This window comes from Rhamphochromis longiceps, linkage group LG6, assembly GCF_057381845.1.
Source record: "Rhamphochromis longiceps isolate RC_006_pf linkage group LG6, R_longiceps_female_GT1.1, whole genome shotgun sequence".
NCBI classification, from domain to species: domain Eukaryota; kingdom Metazoa; phylum Chordata; class Actinopteri; order Cichliformes; family Cichlidae; genus Rhamphochromis; species Rhamphochromis longiceps.
In genome coordinates, this window is record NC_140562.1 from 35241444 (window position 1) to 35262332 (window position 20889).

The 20889-nt window shown below is 38.0% G+C and overlaps 1 protein-coding gene across 1 annotated transcript; it reads left to right on the forward strand.

The window, feature by feature from the left end:
- The first annotated feature begins 2156 nt into the window (after positions 1 to 2156).
- Positions 2157 to 9088, forward strand: LOC146668475 (long-chain fatty acid transport protein 1-like). The gene is made up of 14 exons (XM_085408682.1): positions 2157 to 2229; positions 2308 to 2487; positions 2597 to 2735; positions 2844 to 3099; positions 3231 to 3389; positions 3953 to 4022; positions 4238 to 4329; positions 6140 to 6249; positions 6389 to 6598; positions 6704 to 6830; positions 6912 to 7049; positions 8314 to 8478; positions 8570 to 8716; positions 8811 to 9088. The coding sequence occupies exons 2-14, from the start codon at positions 2318 to 2320 to the stop codon at positions 8966 to 8968; spliced, it is 1941 nt and encodes a 646-aa protein (XP_085264808.1). The 5' UTR covers positions 2157 to 2229; positions 2308 to 2317; the 3' UTR covers positions 8969 to 9088.
- The last annotated feature ends 11801 nt before the right edge of the window (positions 9089 to 20889 follow it).

Sequence of the window (20889 nt, forward strand, 5' to 3'; positions counted from 1 at the left end):
CACAGGTTATTCCTCGTAGGTAACGTGATGTTAATGGGACCAAATTTCAGTTCAATCCAGTAGCATCGTTTGCTACTCACAAGGTCGCAAGGTCCGATTTACCTCCTGAATATGGTTATTTTCCTCATTGTTTGTGTGCTGTAGTACTCTTTGTAGTTCAAGGCGTACTGGTAATGACAGATTTTTATCACTGAGTTAAAAAAAAAAAAGTCACAGGCATGAAAAAGCCGGCTATTAAAAGTGTTTATTCAGGAGTGTGAAAGTGAAGCTGCTCGAGTGGCTTATTGGTTCACGCAGAACATATCACAGTAATAATATAAGCTGTATTCCTTTCAAAGTCATATGATATAATTATGTTAGTATTTATTTTCAGTGCAGACAATAAAGTCCATGTTATGTAGGCTACAAGAAAAAAATGAGCATGCAAATTGTTCTGTTTTACATATTTGTATTTTTGTTTTTGCATAAATGGCTGTTTGTATATAAGATTGGGAATGTTTGCTGTTACTGTCGGATAATATTTGTTTCCATGTACTCTATTTAACAGTAGGCTGCAACGGAAGCAGCTTACCAGTGATGAGTTTCCCCTTGTTCCCATGTGGGTTCTTGCAAGGAGTTTATGTCTGCTTCTTTGATTACGAACAAAGCAAGTGTTTTTAAAGAAAATAATACTTGTGGCTATTTTCAAAGACTCGCCCTTGATTAACAACTGAGCTGTGCCTTTTTTTCCCCACCCCAAGTGCATATTTCAAGGGTTTTCTTTTTATTCTCAAAATTGTGAACTTGAAATTCTAAATCTGTCCCAAAACGAGTGGGCAATTCACAAAAACAGACCCACCCTACTGATAAGCCTGCAACTTCCTGCAAGCAAACTGTGTTTAAGCCTGTGAGCAGTCACAATGTGCCTTTACACACTCTGAGTTACTGTAAAACTTAAGCGATGGGAGCTGTACAGACCTGAATTTGTTTATTTTGTTGCACTTTTCCATGATGATAAATATGATGATCCCGCGCCTCTTTACTCACACAGTGCACCAGCCTCAGTTACAGATCCTGGAGAGTAAAAATAAACTTTTTAATATATTTCCAGTTACAGAAAAAACAAAAAGCGACAAAGATGTTAGTATGAGGAAACATTTCGATTGTTTTATTGTCTTAATCCTTACTGCGAAATATATTAAAGTCACCTCGCTGTTGGTTTTAACATCTACCCTGTTCTTCGGTTGGTAAGTGTGATTGCACTTTTATGGCCGTCAAACCTTTTTTTCATACAATGCTATGGATATCAATGTGAAAATAGCTACATGCTTTTTTTTGTAGTATTGTGAATGTAAGTTATATGAACTTATTTTTTTTTACTTTGTTCTGTTTATATTTGGTACTGTTTTCTTTGAAGAATGTGCATCATAAGATTTATTAAAGCTTCTATTTCATCTGAAAAGAAGATTGTGGTTTATTAACATTAATCAATAACACACCACCTTTTTTCCCCATGAATGGACCTGATCCATGATCCATCCATCTTCTTCCGCTTATCTGGCACTGAGTTGCTGTTGATGTAAATTCCAAATCCATCCATTCTTCCATGGAATGGAATGATTTATAAAGCATAGTTTTTTATACTGCTTGTGAATCCAAATAGTCTTTTTTATTCTTTATGGATTTTTTTTAAAAGTTTTCCTTTGAAAACTGCTTTAATCAAAATGATCTATTTAGTAATGATTTAAAAGAAAGCCCTATACACTTAATGGATTCAAATGTTATAACTTCTACACATTCAATAAAATTGAACTTCTCTCTGCTTTTAAAACCTTGGTACTCATTAGCCTTTCTGGGAAATAATAAATACTGATGATTAAACTCTTCCTTGATTGTAAGTGAGTAATCTATTGTAGTTATTCAGATGAAGAAATCGTGCCTATGCATGCACCCAGTAAATAATTTTCCTCATGAAATCACACATTTCTGATTTTATAAATAGGACCGGCAGCACTTTGATTCAGGAGTAATGAATCACACTGGCTCTGCAGTGACGCAGGAACTGCATGGGTTGTAACTTGTGCAACTCTCTGCTGCGTGCTGCCTCTTATCAGGCACTTCACCTCTGGCTTTGGAAACATCTGACAGCTCTGTCTGTCTGTGAAGCTGACATTTAACTCGTCACAGCACACTGTTGCTGTTGAATCCATTTTTTTCTCTTGGACTATCATAATTAAGAATCTTTAAGAGGTAAGCCTCATCTCATGAGATTTCAGTTGAGTGTATTTTCATGATTTTTGTGCCTGAAGTCATTGTTTGTATTCTCAGAGATAAGATCATGGAGCGAAAGATCGGTGTCATATTGAGCTTCATTGGTTTGGGCACTGTGTGGCTGCGCTCCTTCCCCTGGCTCTGCAGTCTGCTGGTGGGGCTAGGGCTGTGCTTGGTCCATATGGGATCTTGGAAGAACATTCATATAGCTTTGCATACTGTTAAAAGAGACCTCATGTAAGTAGGTAGTTTGCATGGGCTTGTCCCACATTTGCTTCTATGCTGGTCCGTTCCTGTTTGCAAATGCCCTTCACCGTTCTCCTTTCCTCTTCTTTGTGTCTAAAAGGTGTTTGGCTGTTATAATTAAAGTGAGAATTTCCATGTATCACCATCGTCGAAACCGAAGAACCATCCCTGCCCTGTTTGCCCAGGTAGTGACACAACACCCAGACAAGCCCGCCTTGATATATGAGGCCACAGGAGAGGTGAGGTCTCATCAAGAATAACAAATAGAAAGAAAACATAGCACCTTAATTAAAACAGCGGATAAACTGAATTAAGATGACTGATTTTGCATTTTCATTTCATTTCAGGTTTGGAGTTTTAGAGAGCTACAGGAGAGATGCCACGCTGTGGCCCACTGGGCCTTGGCTCAGGGCTGGACTGAGGGTGATGTGGTGGCTTTGTACATGGAAAGTCAGCCTTTAATGGCAGCTTTATGGCTGGGTTTTGCTATAATAGGTGTTGAGGCTGCTCTTATCAACTACAACCTTAGACAGCAGTCATTGCTACACTGTCTCAGTGTTTCTGGAGCTCGAGCGATGGTGTTTGGATCGGAGATGACTGGAGGTGGGAACTAAATATACTTTATTTATAAGATAAATACAGAGCTTATTTGGCCAGAGGTGGAATAAAACAGCTAATAAAACATGTGCTGGTTTGCCTGCTTTACATTTTTCACACTTTTGATTGTCTTCCAGCTGTAACAGAGGTGAGTAGCATGTTACAGCCCAGCATGGTTTTGTTCAGCACTGGTAAGCAGGAAGACAAGGATGAGCTTCAGGTTCAGAGTTTGGACTCTCTGCTGGCCCGTTCACCCACACACCCACCACCCTACAAGATAAGGAAAGAGTTTAATGGTGAGGCTCTGTAGAATTTGTGCACGTGGGTAGGGGTATGCTGCATTTGACATTTTACAAGATTTGATTGCAACACATTCTTGTCCTTAGCAAGTCTTTGCCTGCTAGAGTGCATGGCTGACTGCCAAAATTGGCTGTCTTGCGTATTTTTTCTTTTCTAATTTAGCTCACATGTGTGTCAAAAAAATGGAAAAAAAATGGAAAGAATCATCATCAAGTTACTACAAAGTTCAAGACTATGAACAATGTTTATCTTTTATTTTATATAATGCATGCAAATACAACTCTGGCCATGTTCAATTCAATCGTTTATATTGTTGTGCATTTGTTCTCTTATTTTTAACAAAGGTATTGTTTTTGTCTTTGTTATTGCTTAGCATTCCTCTGTTGACACGCTTCAAGTCTTTACTTGATTAGCCTGTATGGGACGGAGAGAAAACAGAGTAACAAAAAAATATGTAAAGAATGACGGGAGCGTCACGGTGCATGCCACCCATGTGAAACACCGTCAAAAGGTTTTGAGAATGCAATATGGAAATTTCTTCTTCTCTTTGTATTTGCAGACAGGCTTTTCTACATCTACACTTCTGGTACAACAGGAATGCCAAAGGCAGCTGTAGTGGTGCACAGTCGGTAAGTTTATCTGTGGAAACATCTGCAAAGGTGATGCAGTCCACTGAGGGACCTAAACAGTTTTATCAACAGTTAATAAAACTTTTTGAATTTTGTTGTAAGACATGTCTACGACATTTCAGTCATAAAATTGCACTTTTAAGAGAATCCTTTAAATAATGACATAAGTAATGATGATGACTTCTGTCACTTAGTTTGTTGTTCTTTTTTGTCAGGTATTACCGCATCGCAGCTTTTGGTTTTCATTCTTTTGGCTTACGTCCTGATGACATCATCTACAACTGCCTTCCTCTCTATCATTCTGCAGGTAGGCCTTGTTTCTTCTCATCCATGTTTTCAAAATACATTTAAAATCAATATAAAGTAAGATTTCCCACTCTTACACATCTGTACAAGCATGATGTCATTATAATAACAATCAGAATCATTCTTCATAGCTCTTATGTTATTATGTCTATTTTAACATAATATATTACCCCATTTTTAAAAAGTACTTATTTTTACTTCCATTGGCTTTGATAAATGGTAAAATCTATTTGAGGTTTACAAATCTTATCGTTATACTAAAAATACATTTTTTCCTGAAGTCAGACATTCATCTCACTGGACTTTTAGTGATGTTATTTTCTGGGCTAAATGCAGCATGTGGAGGAAGGCAAAAATAAACAAAAAGTTTATTTATTGGCCGATACAAAAATCCCCAAACATACCAAAATTCAAAAGAGAAAACAACATGAATCCATACCAAAAAGGGCAGAAGAAGAAGAACCCTAAAGTCACATTCAGGACAACAGTGTTTGGAGACTGGAGCGTGACTAAAGTTATTGCAACTGTGTGCAATGAACTTGCAATTTCACTGCCTCTGGAAAGGCTGCCTTGCAGTCAGGGACGAACTCTGGCAGCTTTGGAGCATCACATTGGCGACAAAGTCATGTGAACAACTTATTCAGAATCCAGCAGAACCTCAAAGATTTCAAACAGAAATTCAGAAATTCCTCGAGAAATAGTGATTCAGTTGCTACAGAACGATTAGCTGCAAAATGACATAGATGCTTGAAAACCTTGATCAAAAGCAGCCAGCAGTCAGTTGAATGAGATGTGCTGCAGACAAGCTCCGCTTATCAGCTGAGACTGACTCACTGTTAGCAATCTGTTTGTGTTTGTTAATGAGACTGATTATTGGCAACATTTCCCAATTTGTCTGCAAGTGACTGCAGATGGACGGCAGTTTTTCAGAGGCAGGTTGCCCCACCAATTGACCTGTGGAATTGTCTTGCAATCAGAAGTGGTTGTCCAAAGTTGAGGGTGTTGCATGCTCAATCTCTGGGCAACCAGTTGGCTCAACTATTTGCAATCAGTCTCCGACATCATAACAAAACCTCCAACAACAGCTGCCTCAACACGCTTTATATAGGATAAAAAAAAACATTGAACAAATAGACAATGTGACAATAAACTGACATAGGACAGACACGCACACCAAGAGAAGACAGGAAGCAGGCAGAGGTACAGGTGGTACAGGCTAGCAACAAAAAGCAGAAAGTGAAATAAGAAACACGAAAAAATTAATCTTCAGTGTGAAAAAGAAAGTAAACAAAATAGGCTACATATGACTGAAACATGAAGGTGAGCAGTAAACATGATGACAGGGGAGCATAGAATGCATCATGGGTTAAAAAAAAACTACAAACAAGAATAACTTTAAATTTAAATTCTTTAAACTTGGTTCAAAAGTAAAAGTAAAAAAGGGCAAATGTTATCATCTTTAGGTTATTACAAAGTTTTTCACTTCAACATAATTCGAAATCAAGGACTTAGGTTTACCCACTGAGCAATTTTCTTTTAATGAGAGGTCTAAAAGAGGTCTACTGGTAACTGTCAAGGCAAAATCAAGCTATATTCATAAGTGAAATTTTAATAAATGTCTAAATGTCTTTTGAAAAGCTTTTCACCTTTCATGCTTTCAAGTGTTAACACTGTTCAAATGTCTGGCATGGTTGACTAGGAGGGATACTGTTTCTGCCAATATGTAAAAGAAAGAACAAGTTTACAAGTATATATTTGCTTCACAGAAATCCTTGTTGTATGTGCTCATGTGTTCATGTGGATATTTACAGGGAACATCATGGGTTTAGGCCAGTGTTTGCTCTTTGGTTTGACTGCTGTAATCAGGAGGAAATTCTCAGCCAGTCACTTTTGGGATGACTGTGTCAAACACAACTGCACTGTGAGTACACACTGGTGCAATAACTGTGCCTAGCCACAGGCCAAATGTCCTATTGATTTTCTTGAGCCAGTTCTATAAACAAGACTTGCGATTCGGTTTTAGTGTGTAATTGTACCTCTATGTCTGTGCGCACACATAGGTAATCCAATATATAGGAGAGATCTGCCGTTATCTGTTGGCCCAGCCTGTTGGAAAATCAGAGGCTCGTCACAGGGTCCGTGTTGCCATCGGTAATGGACTCCGTCCCTCGGTGTGGGAAGAGTTTGTCAAGAGATTTAGAATCCAAAGAATTGGGGAATTTTATGGCGCCACAGAGTGCAACTGCAGCCTGCTCAACATAGATGGAAAGGTATGCTTACCTGGATGTTGTTTTACTGATTTCTTAGGAAGCTAAAGAATTTAAAACACAACATCTTTTTTATGTACCTGCTATACTGTATGTTTGCACATCCAGGTCGGGGCGTGTGGCTTCAATAGTCGCATCCTACCAAATTTTTATCCCATCAGACTGGTCAGGGTGCAGCAGGATAGCAAGGAACTACTGAGGGATTCACAAGGCCTCTGTATACCCTGTGAGCCAGGTAACACCATGCACACACACACATACATGCAAAGCTACAATACAGAGAAACAAATGCAAAAATAATCTTTCATCTTTGCAGGAGAGCCAGGCATGTTAGTGGGACACATCAACCACACCGATCCGCTCAGAAGATTCGACGGTTACGCTGATCAGGATGCCACCAAAAAGAAAGTCGCTCGCAATGTGTTCAAGATGGGAGACTCTGCTTATATTTCAGGCATGTTTTATTTTGTCTCTTTAATGTTAGTCAGAATAATAATGATGGACTGTCTGTTTCTTGATTTCCAGTTTTATAATATCGAACATGCTTCATCTCACAGGTATCCAGAAAAAGAAAGCTGCAGATGCTAAATTGCCATATGAACTTTTACCTTTGATTATAGTTTTTACATGCAGTACACATTTTAATTGGCTTCTGTTTTCATAAGAAAACTGAAAATAATTTATGATCATGACACGACTGGACTGCTTCCAGTACTGCCGCTATTTTCAGCAGTGAAAGTCCCATTCGGAACACTTTCGCTGCTGCATCTGTAATTTCACCACAGACATCGTTTTTTTTCACAGAGCAAACATCAACTTTAGTGTCAAGGATCATTGATTGCAATGAAAGTTTGCTCCCTGGCTATGACAGTTTCCAAGCCAGATGATGGTGCATTGTGAGGAGCAAGCTTGTCATTTTTTCATTCAAGCAGTTTGTGAATCGTGAATTCAACCCTCACTGAAAGTAGTCATTTTCTGGCTTTGTGAGTTGTCATTCTCTCACATTGTTCTGGATGAATTTTGACTCTTCTTTACAAAGTTGCTTCAGTTCATTGGTTTGTTTACAGCTCTCCTATCATCCACAATGGAATTTCAATCAGGTTGAGGTCTAGATTTTGACTGGGCCATTACAACACCTTGATTTCTTTTTTTGTGGATTTTTTCAGACTTAATAATGTGCTTGGAATGGTGGCCCTTTGGCCAAGCTTTAGTTGTCAGACAGATGGCCTTAAAGAGCAGTGATTTTGCTCGGTGATTGCAAAACAAACCCAAATCACCCCTCCACCATGGTACTTGACAGCTGATTGTAGTTAAAACTGGTGCTGTGCATTACGGCCAAACATCTCTACTTTGATCTCATCTATTTAAAGGACATTATTCCAGAAGTATTGAGGTTTGTTCAGATGCAGCTTTGCAAACCTAAGCTGTGTCATATTGTTTTTAGAGAGAAGAGGGGTTTTTTCTGTTTGGTAACCTTTACAAATTAGCCATACTTGCTCTTAATTGATCTAATTAACATGCTAACTAAAGCCTGTAGAGTCTTTGGCTTTTTCAAAATTAAAAAGCATCTGGCTGCTGCTTATTTCTTTATATGGAAGCAGTAAAGGTATACTTAGTATTTCCCAGTCCTGTGAATACGTTCTTTTTCACGACTGTCATTCATTTTCAGCGATCAGAATGATGATTATTTTATTGCTCTGTCACTGTCTGTGCTTTAGGTGATATACTGGTGATGGATGATTATGGCTACATGTATTTCATGGACCGCAGCGGCGACACTTTTCGCTGGCGAGGGGAGAACGTTTCCACGACAGAGGTGGAGGGAGTCCTCAGCAAACTACTGGGACACACCGATGTTGCCGTCTATGGAGTGTCTGTTCCAGGTATGGATGAAATGAATTATTTCATCGGCACATTTCAGGCAAATAAACAGACTCAAAAGCTGATGAATACTCTGTGTTTTATTGTGTTCAGGTGTGGAAGGGAAGGCCGGTATGGCAGCAATAGCTCAGGAGGGAAACCAGTTGGACCTTGATGCATTCTTGATCGGTGTACAAAAAGCTTTGCCCTCCTACGCACGCCCTGTCTTCCTTCGGTTCATGCCGTCTGTTGACACTACAGGTGAACATCAGTGAAAAAACATTCAAACGGCAATGCGATTTTATAAAATTACATAAAAACTATATATATATATATTTTTTTATCTTGTTCACAGGTACTTTCAAAATTCAGAAGACACGGCTGCAGAAGGAAGGATACAAGCCACAAAACTCGAGTGAAAAGATTTATTTTCTGAACAGTCGTGCTGGACATTATCAGCCTGTCACTGATGAATTATATGATGCCATCAATGAAGGGAAAGTGTCTCTTTGAAAGAAGAAGGAGCTAACAAGGCTACTGCGTTAACACAACTTACTCTGACTGTGTTTTTGATATAGTTATTTTGTGTTTGTTGTTTTTTTAAGATGAACATTAAGCTCACCTACCTGAATAGATTTGATGCATCATATACATTTAAATATATGTATATATATGTGTGTATATATATATATATATATATATATATATATATATATATATATATATATATATATATATATATATATGTATGTATGTATATATATATATATATATATATATATATATATATATATAATAAAATATGTTACTTCTTACAAGAAAGAGAATGACTGAAAACTCAGTAATTTATGGAAATTAAGTAATAGCTATTATTTGAAAATTCATTTTTTAACATGACCAATACTCCATAGCTGCCTAAAGACTTGTTTCAAACAGAGCAGCACAGAAAGACTCAGGACAGCACCGCACGGCAAACTTCAATTATCAGCTTGTGAACGCCTGTGCCAGCCAGTCCCGGTGCAAGTTACATTTTATCCTTTTAAGCATTTTTCTCAAGTGTCAAAAGTAGTAGCCTTGAATCATGGCACAAAATATGTGGGTTCTTTTTGTGAAAGCAAAGTGACTTTTAACTTTCATCACCTAATACCAGTCACGTTGAGTCCAAGCACCAGTGAGTTATATTACAGTACATGCTGGGCATTGATTGGCTTTTAAGGCAGACACTGACACTGAATTGTATTTTAAAGTTAAAAATGATGTCTGGGTTAATATCAATCATTCTCCCAAAAACTTGCGACACATGGTTGCTGTCTGCAACTGATGTGCTGAGAATTGGATGTGGATGAAGCAGATTCAACAACAGAAAAGCGTCTTTGTTAGGCTGCGAACAAGAGGAGCAAAGAGCAGGTTCCAAGGAAAACAGAGCACCAAGGTAGCACATGAGAAAAGTGACAACAAAGACTAAAGGAATGTATGAGCATATATTGACACTGAGAACTAACTGGGGTTACATGTATGAAGATAATCAAACAGGCAGAACGTTACAGACTTATATAAACAAAACTAAAGCTCAATAAATAAATATAGGCCAATCAGACGAAAGTGGACAGTTTTTTTCTCTCATCTGACTGAAACTATCAGGACAAACAAACAAGGCTGACACTGTATCCTAACAGCATATTCAAGTTTTAAAGACCCCTCCTGCAGCATGCATAAGACTAGGGATGGCTGTGGAAGTGGCAAACTTACCCATATTTTGTTCTGTTCCTGTCTGTGTGATGTAGAAACTGTTGACCCCAGGAGACTCCCTCAGATGCTGTCCATCTTTTATGAGTTCATGAAGCGACCAGAAAGTTGCATGCATGCATGCAAACTAACTCTAGAGGGCAATGTGTTTCATCTTATCAGACATACTAGCAGCTACCCTAGTGTTTTTCCACAGGTACTAATATAAAACGTATCATATCATCAGGCACAATCATGCTTGTCTGTTAAAATAAACAGCAAAGCCACAAACTAATTAATTCCAATCTTGCAGTTGTGTGAAAAAGAGTTTGTCATTTTAAATACCCGTTCTCATTCATTTACTAGTTGTGAAACATTTAATTGAATCAAGCTTCTCTTTATTCAGTGACAATTTTCTTTCTGTCAGGGATTTCACTGCATGACTGATTCACTTTTTCCATTCCAGTGTTCAGTGTTACTCTGGCTGTTTCACAAAAGTCTTTCACATAAATCCCTCTCCATGTGGTCTTCTGTGAGTTTCTTGTCAGCCTAAAACACAACGAAAACTGTTTGTAAAGTAAGAAGACGGTAAAATAAATAAAACATCAGCTCCAATCATTTGAATGCATGTTTACAGGTCTGTGGGACATTTTTGCAGTGAAGCATCTTTTCGCTCATCCCATTTGTGATGTTCAGAGCTCCCCTTAAAGGCAAAAAGACTTAAAAACTAATCATCTATCACACTTTCTGCAATAAGTGCCCTTCTGATTAGCTGCTAGTTATCTAGTATGTAACATATGTTAGTACTTTACCAAATCAAGTAGTGAAAAGCAAGTACATTTACTCAATTGCTCAAGTACTTGAGGAGTCTCCAAATATTTATTCACAGTTGCAGAAGTCCTTATTTATCTTATACTTGATTTTGGTGTAGCCCCACAGTTCATTCTTTGTCTGAAGCTCGTTTGGCTCCTCTACTATAACTAAGCCTTCTTCTGATTGGCTACCCCTTACACTCAGAAGGGTTGAACAGTCACAAATGTGTGTCCAAGATGCCCATATAAAGGACACTTCCTCATATAGACATCATACATAGGTTGAACACTCTAGCCTGAGCTTTTGTCAGATACCAAATCACCGTGAGTGGTATACACCAAATGTTTGTTATTTAAATTGCTTATTTATTCGTTTTTTTCATATTTGTTAGTCTCATATGTTTCGAATCATCAAAAAAATTAATATTAGACAAAAATAGCCAAAATAAAACTAAAATTAGTTTTTAAAAGATGTTTTCATTTACTAAGAGGAAAAAAGCAATCCAAACCTACTTGACCCAGTGTTAAAAAAGACACCGGTTTGTGATGTTAAACTGACCCCAGTGTGGCTGAATTAAAATAATTCAGAGAAGAAGAATCGGCCAAAATTTCTCCACGATGATGCCAAAGACTCATTGCCAGTTATTTAAAATATTTGATTGCAGTTTTTGCTGCCAAGTATAGCAGAACCAATTATTACTTTTCATGTAAGTCCAGGTAGGTTTGGATAGATTTTTTCCCTTAATATTTTTTCCCTATTAAGTCTGGTTATTTTCATTTATTTATTTATTAACATTAATTTGATATCAGAAACATTTTAGCGTGACAAAGATGCACAAAAAAAGGAAATCAGGAAAGGGCAAAGAGTTTTTCACAACACTATATAACAAAAACTAAGAGGAAGCACAACTGATGCTCTGATCAAGTGCCACAACAGGAGAGCAATGACGAGATCATTCTGCACAAAAAGTACTTTTACTTCATTTTTGGCATGTTTCTGTACATCTTTTTAAATAAGTAAAAAGCAGAAACACTACTACCACTACTTTTTCGTAAGTTATATTTTGAATATGAGAATACATCTTTTACCTAAAATAAAGTACGTCTTTTCTCGTATTTGTACAGACTTGACAGAAACACAACCCACCTCTCCAGGTCTTCAGTTTTTCTTGGCATTGTGGTCTGCATGTGTGCGTGTATGTGCAGCTCAAATTTCATGTCTTGACTCTTGTGAGACAGCACATATGTAAGACAATGATAGACACAGTTATTACCAGCTCAGTTTTCAGCTCGATGCTGCTTTGAAATTCACTCTAAATTCAGCTTGAATCAACTAATCTTGGATTAACACAAGGCGGCATCTGTTTGGGAAGGAAAATGAATATTTACAGGAGATTTTTTTAAAGCCCGACTGCTGCCTTGTTTAAATATCCGCTTGCTGCGGTTGCAGGAAGCATGCAAATGAAAAAGTATGAAACAGTCTTGAGAGGCCCCCCTTAGTCTTTGCAAAGAATAGGGTTCAGATCTTGTAAGGCTGCGAGCGCTCTGCTGTTATTTGATGTCTTCGTGCTAATGTTTGGTTTGGCTTCGTGACATCGGTGCAACTGCAACTAGAACACCAGCATTCAAGCACTCTTGCTGGCAATCATCTACCCCGCTGAAGTGTCCTTGAGGAAAAAAGTAAATTCCTGCCAGCTGCTCTGCATCTGATCCTTCAGGAAGTTGCTTTATTGCTTTCAGTGAAATAAACCGATCTCTTCTAGGTCTTTCACTTTTGTGATCCTGTCAAGAGAAATCTGAAATACATCCTTGAAAAGAAAAACATGTGAAATAACTTTTTTTTTCCATAAAATACTAGCTAAGTTTAGTTGGTGGGGCCTCTGATCGTATTCACGTGAAGGAATCAGTTGGGAAAATAGTTTTGGTTAAGGTTAATCTTCTGTTCATAACTCACAAGGGATGCCAAATAAAGAGGTTTCTTTGCTTTGGTAAAACTTGGAAAACAACATTGTGAAATTTGAGGTTAAATTCCTGCATGCCAAAGTAAAAGGAGTGAAGAATTAAGAATACCACAGTGAGTGGTAAATGTTTATACGAGCTCCCTCTTTTCATGTAACCTCAACTTATAAAGTCTGTAATAGGAAAACAGCATTGATTATTTTCTATTCTTTCTTTAAATGTAAAGTCTTATGCTCATTACCTAACACTTTTCAGCGTATAGCTGCCCATGTTAAAATGTAAACCATGTGCCGTGCATGGCTTCCAGCTGCAAATAGTTTACTTAAGGGGTCCTAGTCATCCAAACAGAACGCTGACAAGTGCTCTTCGCATTTCTCATAACACTCTGGAGAGTCAAGTAACAAGAGAGGAAAGATAAGGCTTTTTGCCTTAAATCCAGGAAGAGGTCTATGGAGAGGGACTTGGTGGTGACAGTTGAAGCCTTCAAACGTGATGCCAGCTTGGTTTCACGAATGCAGAAGCTGGATGTTTGTATGAAACAGATGACAAATAATGAAAACAGCTTAGTGGAAGTGCGCTACATGTGCCCATGTGTCTTGGTATTAGAGCTGCGTGTGCAACATGTCGAGAAGTGAGGCTTACTTTTTTCTGTGACCTGCATGAAACGATACCTCCACCTCAAACGTAAAGCTCAGGAAATGTGTGTCCACCAGATGTAGCCATATATCACCCTGCAGTGTCAACTTGACTTTATGACCCTGTAATTTATGGTATATATTTTCATATCCAAGGGCTAACTTCATTCCTTTCTTAGTTTTTTTTTTTTACTACCTCAGTCGTCTCCCTCCCATTGAACTGTAGCAGTAATTAAGTTCTGGTAATGTTTGGTACTTGCGTGTGTTTGTCGGAACGTGCACAGTCACAGTTCAGGGGTTCTTTTAGTTTTCAAATTAACACATGCAGCATCAAGTTTTAAATTATTCAGTGTTTGCGCTACCAGGATTCAGGTTTTTATTAAAATAACAAGACATTTTTGCAAGTTGAATATGTGCTCGTGAAGCGCTTCACAGTTTAGTCTTTCCTTTATCCATTAGGAGTCATGCTTAAGTGAACCCTGAAGGCAAAATACATTTGTTAAAAATGGTTTTATTTTGGTGAGTGAGTAAATATAAATATTAATGTCATTAAATAACTTTTGCCGCTTTGCACACATAGATTGCTGTGAATGGGCAAACTTCAATCAGGCATGTTTTGGCCAAAACTCTGCGCAGCAAGTTCGGAGACAGTGGCAGGGACAAGATGAAACACATCAACCTAAAAAAGCTGCCTCTGCCTGCATCTCTTCATGTGTTTACCATACAGGTTTTATAGAGTTCATGTTTTTCCTCTGTCAGCTCTCTCTTATCATCTTCAGATTAGAGATGGCACGATACCACTTTTTTATGTCCGATACCGATACCGATATCATAAATTTGGATATCTGCCGATACCGATATGAATCCGATATAGTGTTTTTTAATCAACAAAACTGGGTTTTTTTTAAATATCTTGCTGCATTTTGTATAAGTTCATACTCAAGTTTAAAACAACAACTACACTAAAGCTATTCTGTTATACCTGTATGCAAAAAAAAGAAATTTCATAGTTCAGCAATACTGATCAATCTAATAAACTTAAACCTACACCATCCTCCCTATTCTGGTATTTTAAAGAGTACTTAGCGTAAATATTAAGCAACCTAACTAATAGGGTTCCAACTCCCAGCAACAACAAAAATAAATAAATAAAAAATAGGGAACCACCCCTCACGCTCCACCTCATGATGCTTAATCAACGTAATCAACCTTAATTTGATGCAGTGTGAAAAAAAATGCACAGAAATCAATTATTTTTCAAGAAATATTAAATAGATTCAACATCTTTCTTCAACAAAATTGCAGACTGCACAGATGGTACCTTCCCAAAGTAAAAAGTACTATAGCTTACTAGGGTATATTAGACTTAATAGTCACTATATACAGTAATTGACTTCTATTCATTTTACATCAGATTAAAACTTTGGGTGTAAGATTCGGATAATTATTTATTAAAAGCTAGACATTTTAAATGAGAATAAGAAAGAAAAGTCTGTCTTTGTGCCCCCTTTTCCCTGTTAATGCCCTATCGGCCCCCCTGGCTAAACTTTGCTAGATCCGCCCCTGCACAGTTACCAGCTGTCAGCTACGTAGAAAAAGATCCTCGAGTAGAAAGTAATATTAAATAAATTCTAACAACAGCTGATCAAGCTTAAACGTGCTGCTGTTGTTCAGCCGCTGGTTTCCTCTTTCTGGTGCAAAGTGGGCCAAAAACAAACCAGAGACACGGACTCGCGACAGAAAAGCCGATCAGCTGATCATTAAGCAGTTTCATGATTGAAGTAGCAGCAGGAGAGGCAGTCGCTCCATATATCGTTTGGTAAGCTTAACGCAGGAATGCTTTACAAACATTCAGAGATGGACTTACACACTTGCTTTACTTCTCTCGGGGATAACTTTGTCGGAGATGAAATGCCGGGTTGCTAGCGAAGCTCCACATGCTATCCAGACCACCGACAGGTCCCGCATGCCACAGCCGCTCTATCACGTGATGCATACTGCTCCGACGTGCTAACGTTCTGAGGTGAGTTACGGCATGTTGCAAGTTTTGTGAGGTGCTTTCGTGATATTTAATGGATCGGATTACATTTTTTATTTTTCTCCGATATCCGATCCAGTAATTTAGGTCAGTATCGGACCGATACCGATACGTAATATCGGATCGGTCCATCTCTACTTCAGATGTCCTCCCACTCAGCCCCAGTAATCCTGACAGCTGACTGTTACCTCTCTCTCTCCAAACGTTATCAGTTTCAAGGACAGGGAAAATTGGGTCTCTGAAGTAAAATTGTTCAATGTCTTAGTCATTCTCTGTGTGCTGCACACAATTACCCCTCTCAGCTGTACAGCTCTATCATCAGTTTGCTCAATTACAACAGCTGATTCTGTGTTGTGCCACTTCACCTCCGTCGCACCATTTTCAGAGAATGGATTTTGTGGCTTGATTCCAAGTTGATGAGGGTGATGAACAAGAGGCAGGGCAGCATCTAGCTAGAACTTCCCTTTGTCATTCACCATACTCAGTTTCAGTCAGGTCAGTGACAGCTCATCCAGCCCTTATGTTCTGTTAATACTTCAGACGTGCCAATGTAATGGCAGCTGGGTGACAGCAGGAGATGAAAACTCCTTTGTTTAGTAAAAGCTTTAATGTCAGTTTGCATAACGTGTCATCAGATAAAGATAATAAATGAAGATAGCTTGATAAATGGGCCGAATATTAGTTTTTCCTTGCTGAATAATTTCAGCATAGCAACAAATAAGATTAAAAATAAGCATTTATCAGTGTCAGTGATTGTGTGACATGAATTTTGTGCTAGCTAAATGTTTAACATTCATACAGATCTGTGATTTTTTTTGTGAATAAAAATGGGGAAACAGTAAATCTGCCAAATTCTCATTTAGTAACACCTCAGAGTTTCACAATTGCTGCACCTGTAATAAAGAAAAAGGCAAAGGTGGAAGCGTGAAGGTGGAAATGACAAACATTATGAAAGCCAAAATGAAAGAGACAACTGATTTCTGAAGCTTGAAAATAGGAAAGCAAAGGTCTTTCTGAGGGTTTACCAACAAAAATACCACGACTGACCTTCAATAAATGGAGATCCATCCTTTACCAACAAACTGAGGGTTTTAAGGCTTCTTCACAACTGCCTATATTTATTCTACATCAGAAGCAGAAGATGTGACTATAATCACGATCCATTCTTTAAAACTGCTAAATAAACTGCCAAATGAATGGGAGTGCACAAGCACTGACATGCTTTTATTTGGCATCTTTGTCCAGAGTGTTGACTGCTAACATACGATTTATGGACTCTACCGCAGTGAAAAGTCTGATGAAGATAAGGTAAGGATAAACAGTGTGAACGGATTAGGACGAGAGCTAACGTAGATCCAAAGCGATGAACTAATGTCAAAATCTGTCATTATGATTTTTAAATGTCACTGGATTATGCTCACAAATCAAACCAGTGTAAAGAATTTTGCAGATTTTGTCTTACATTAACAAAGAAAACAACAAAAGCACGAATCTTATTTTCTTTAGGTGACGAAAGAGGTGATTCCTCAGTTTCTTTACCCGACTTCACAGCCATGCAAAGGTATAAACACAGTATGGAATGTGAAGTATCGTGCATGCCCTTAGATGCATAGAGTATTTTAATGGAAGTTGATGTATGCTTTTCTTTTTAAACCATGTTAATGCCATGTTTTATAAAGCCTATAGGTAGTTTTTATGCTATTTAAACCAACTGCATAGCTCTGATATGAGCTGATAGAATTGGTGGCTTACTCACAGTGCAGTTTGCTGAATTATTGAAGGGTAAAATTTAAGTGTTGTTATCTGAAATGCTGACACCTTTGACTTGGAGCAGATGGATCTTGCATGCGGCAGTGTAGGTTGGATTTGTCAGCAGAAGGCTAAGAGACACTACTGGACACACAGGAAGCCCACTCAGAATGCTCTCCCCAAAGCGAATTAATGAAACATTTTGTATACCCAGTAAAGTAATGCAAATAAAAGCATTTTTAAAATGCCATCACATTGGTTTTCCTATCCCGTCACTCTTCTTTCTTTCCACGGGGTTAATATGTGTGCTGCGATATTTTGGAGCTCGGTCTCTGATCACAGCAGTGCTGTGCAGGATCAAAGCCAGAGTGATTAAGGTGTGTAATAAGGTGAGATTAATTGTGAGTTTTATGCCCCAGAGTTTGTTCAGATTGTGCTGTCACAGAGTAAAATGCAAAGCTCTTGCACATTTCCCTGTATGTGTCTGTTTCTGTCTGGGCATGTTCATTTTACCCTGCACCTGGGAACAGAACTGTTGACTCTGTCATCTCAATTAATTCTGCAAATGATCCTGTAGATCTCGCTGCCAGTACTTGCACAAGGTGTGACTGAGCAGGCATTTCTTTACATTTTTATGTGTGTAAGCTGCTTAATTCCCTTCTCACATCAAAATTATTAATATTCTTGTAATAAATTAATATGGTTTTATTATCTGACCTGCTATGATTCCAGGTATCAGCTTGAAAAAGCTCTCTTTATCCCTGTACTATCTTTGAATTCATCCTAAGAGACATCCTGACTTCTCATATCCAAAAAAGGTATATGTAATTTTTAGTCTAAGTCAGACTTAAGGAGTTGTTTCTGGTTTAAGAATAAGTGTGCCGTGCTTATCTTGAACCGATTACTTGTTACGCTGTCAGTTACATGCTACATTTTGTTTTCATGCTGAGATGAGACAGTCCCACAGCAGTTTGTGCATCTCCATGTCAATCCCAACATCCCCCACAGCTCCAGCTCTGGTGTCTCTGAACCAGTACATGACAAGCTGCTCCGTCATTGTGACTGCCAGCAGAAGCCCAGCCAAACCTCTGAAGGCTCTTAATCAGAATCTGAAAAACTCATGCCAAGCATCATGTTTGACAGAGGAGACAAGGAGCCCGCTCTAAAAACTCAGAAAAACATATGCTCTCAGTCCTTGATGAAGGCAATGAGCCATGAAGGAACTACATGGCGGCACAGTAGAGGCTTTGACCTCTAAAATTATATCCTTTGCATGTTTCTATTCAATTTCCCTAGAAAAAGAAAAACATAAATATGTAAAGTCTTGTACATAAAGGTCATGTACATTTATTTAGGTTGTAAAATGCACATTAATTACACTACCAGAAGAAAAGAGACTATAATACACGCATCAGGCATAACATTATGACCACTGATGGGTGAATAACACTGATTATCTCTTCATCATGGCACCTGTTAATGGGTGGGTTATATTAGGGATCAAATCGACGTTTTTTTCTTCTTCTCAAAGCTGATGCATTAAAAGCAGGAAAAAATTGTCAAGTGTAAGGATTTGAATGAGTCTGAAAAGGGCCACTCAGTGTTAGACAGGTGGTCATAATCTTATGCCTGATCTGTGCATGTTCTTAGCACAATGGTGCAAACGTTGCCTCAGAGCTAGAAGGTTCCTGATTCAAATCCCAGTTGGGATTCTCCGAGCATGCTCTCCGTGTGCCTGAAGGTTGACTCCGGCTTCCTCCTAAAAACAGGCATATTAGGTTAACTGGTGATTCAAACTTAGGGTCGAATTAAAAATATGTGCTTTTGTTTTATATTATAATGCAATAAAATATATGGGTAAAAAGACTGGTTGTCTAAAGGGGTTTGAGTGATTGATAAGAAAGAAAATGCTACATAAATAAGCGCAGCAGTAGGCGTTAATAGTTTAAGATGCTATAATAAAGCAAAACCGTAGCTGTGAGAACACGTTTCATGTGGGGGTGTTGTGAGGATGATACAATATGTGTGACTTTAGGATGACACCCTCAGCACCATATGAAAAATATCAGAATAAATACGTTGAAAAATACAGTTCATATAAATTTAAAGCTCATATTTGTCTGTGAAGGGAAAACCATGTAAGAAAACATATTAAAGGTTGCACAGACATATTGCAGCTGGACACCATATAAAAGGCAGATTTCCACAAATGCTGATAAAACAGTTACCAAATAAGCTGTTATTTAATATGGATACTGATCATAAGACAACATATATAGGCAAAGTAAACAACAACGGTTATAACTTATGAAAGGCAGTTTCATTGTGTGTGTGTGTGTGTATATATATATATATATATATATATATATATATATATTTTTTTTTTTTTTTTATACAATTATTATTTGTACAATTTTAAAGAGCTTGAAAGTCAGTATTTGTTATGACCGCCATTATTCTTCAGCACAGTCTGAACTCTCTTAGGCAAACTTGTAATTTTTTAAAGTAGTCTTCAGGAATTGTTCTACAGGCTTCTTGAATGGTATTTCAAAGTTCTTCTTGAATTTTGGCTTCCTTTGGTTCCATGCTCTCAAGATGATCCCACACTGCTTCTGTAACGTTGAGGTCCGGGCTCTGGGGAGACCAATCCATAAATAATGGTTTCACTGTGTGGTTTTATATTAATTTATGCTTTTTATGCATTGTGAATGCATTTGGAATTATTTTCAGGCTGAAACATGAATCTGTTGCCAAACAGCTGATATAATATGGTAGATTAAAATGTATCTATTCATAGTTCCAGAGTTCTTTTCACAAGATCCCCAACATCACTGGATGAAATACAGCACCAAACCATTTCAGAGCCTCCGGTGTGTTTTACAGATGGCTGCAGACAGTCACTGTCCGTGATAGGCTGCTATTAACAAAGTGCCTAAAGACACAATTTAAAATTGCTCCTTTCCTAAGCTGTCTGTATGTGTAGACACAACACATCCATTTAGTTAGATGCCTTTTTATGTTTGAATGGGTCATAAGTGAGTTGCTTAACAAACAAAACAAAAACAAAACTTTGTAATGCTCAGGTACAAGGAGCAGACTGTGTGATGTATTCTTAAAAGGGAGGACAGCATATGTCAAAGGGAAAGTATAGATGGCTTTATTAAAAAGACAAGGTTGTTTGAATACATAAGGAGGATTTGTCTTATCATAACCTAACCTCTCAGTACCTCACTCACAGTTCAATGTTACTGTAGCTGTGGTGCATACAAGCTGGCATGCAATGGCCTTTTGACAACAATGAGTTCCCCTGAAACCAGTTCAGACCTGCCTTTTAATTCAGCCAGCGCCAATCCAATCTCATGTCAGTATAATACAACAGTGACACCCTTGTCTGCTGTGTCTTCTGGTCTAAAAATTAGTTAAAGCACAACCCATGTCCAAAAAAAACAACCTTTAAAAGACCTTCAGAAATCACGGAAGACTATAGCTCAAGACCACTTAAACAATAAAGTCCGT

Coding starts and splice junctions, on each gene's coding strand:
- LOC146668475 (XM_085408682.1), top strand. CDS start 2,318: ATGGAGCGAAAGATCGGTGTCATATTGAGCTTCATTGGTTTGGGCACT. Junction 7,050..8,313: donor AGACTCTGCTTATATTTCAG/GCATGTTTTATT, acceptor TCTGTGCTTTAG/GTGATATACTGGTGATGGAT. Junction 8,479..8,569: donor CTATGGAGTGTCTGTTCCAG/GTATGGATGAAA, acceptor TATTGTGTTCAG/GTGTGGAAGGGAAGGCCGGT.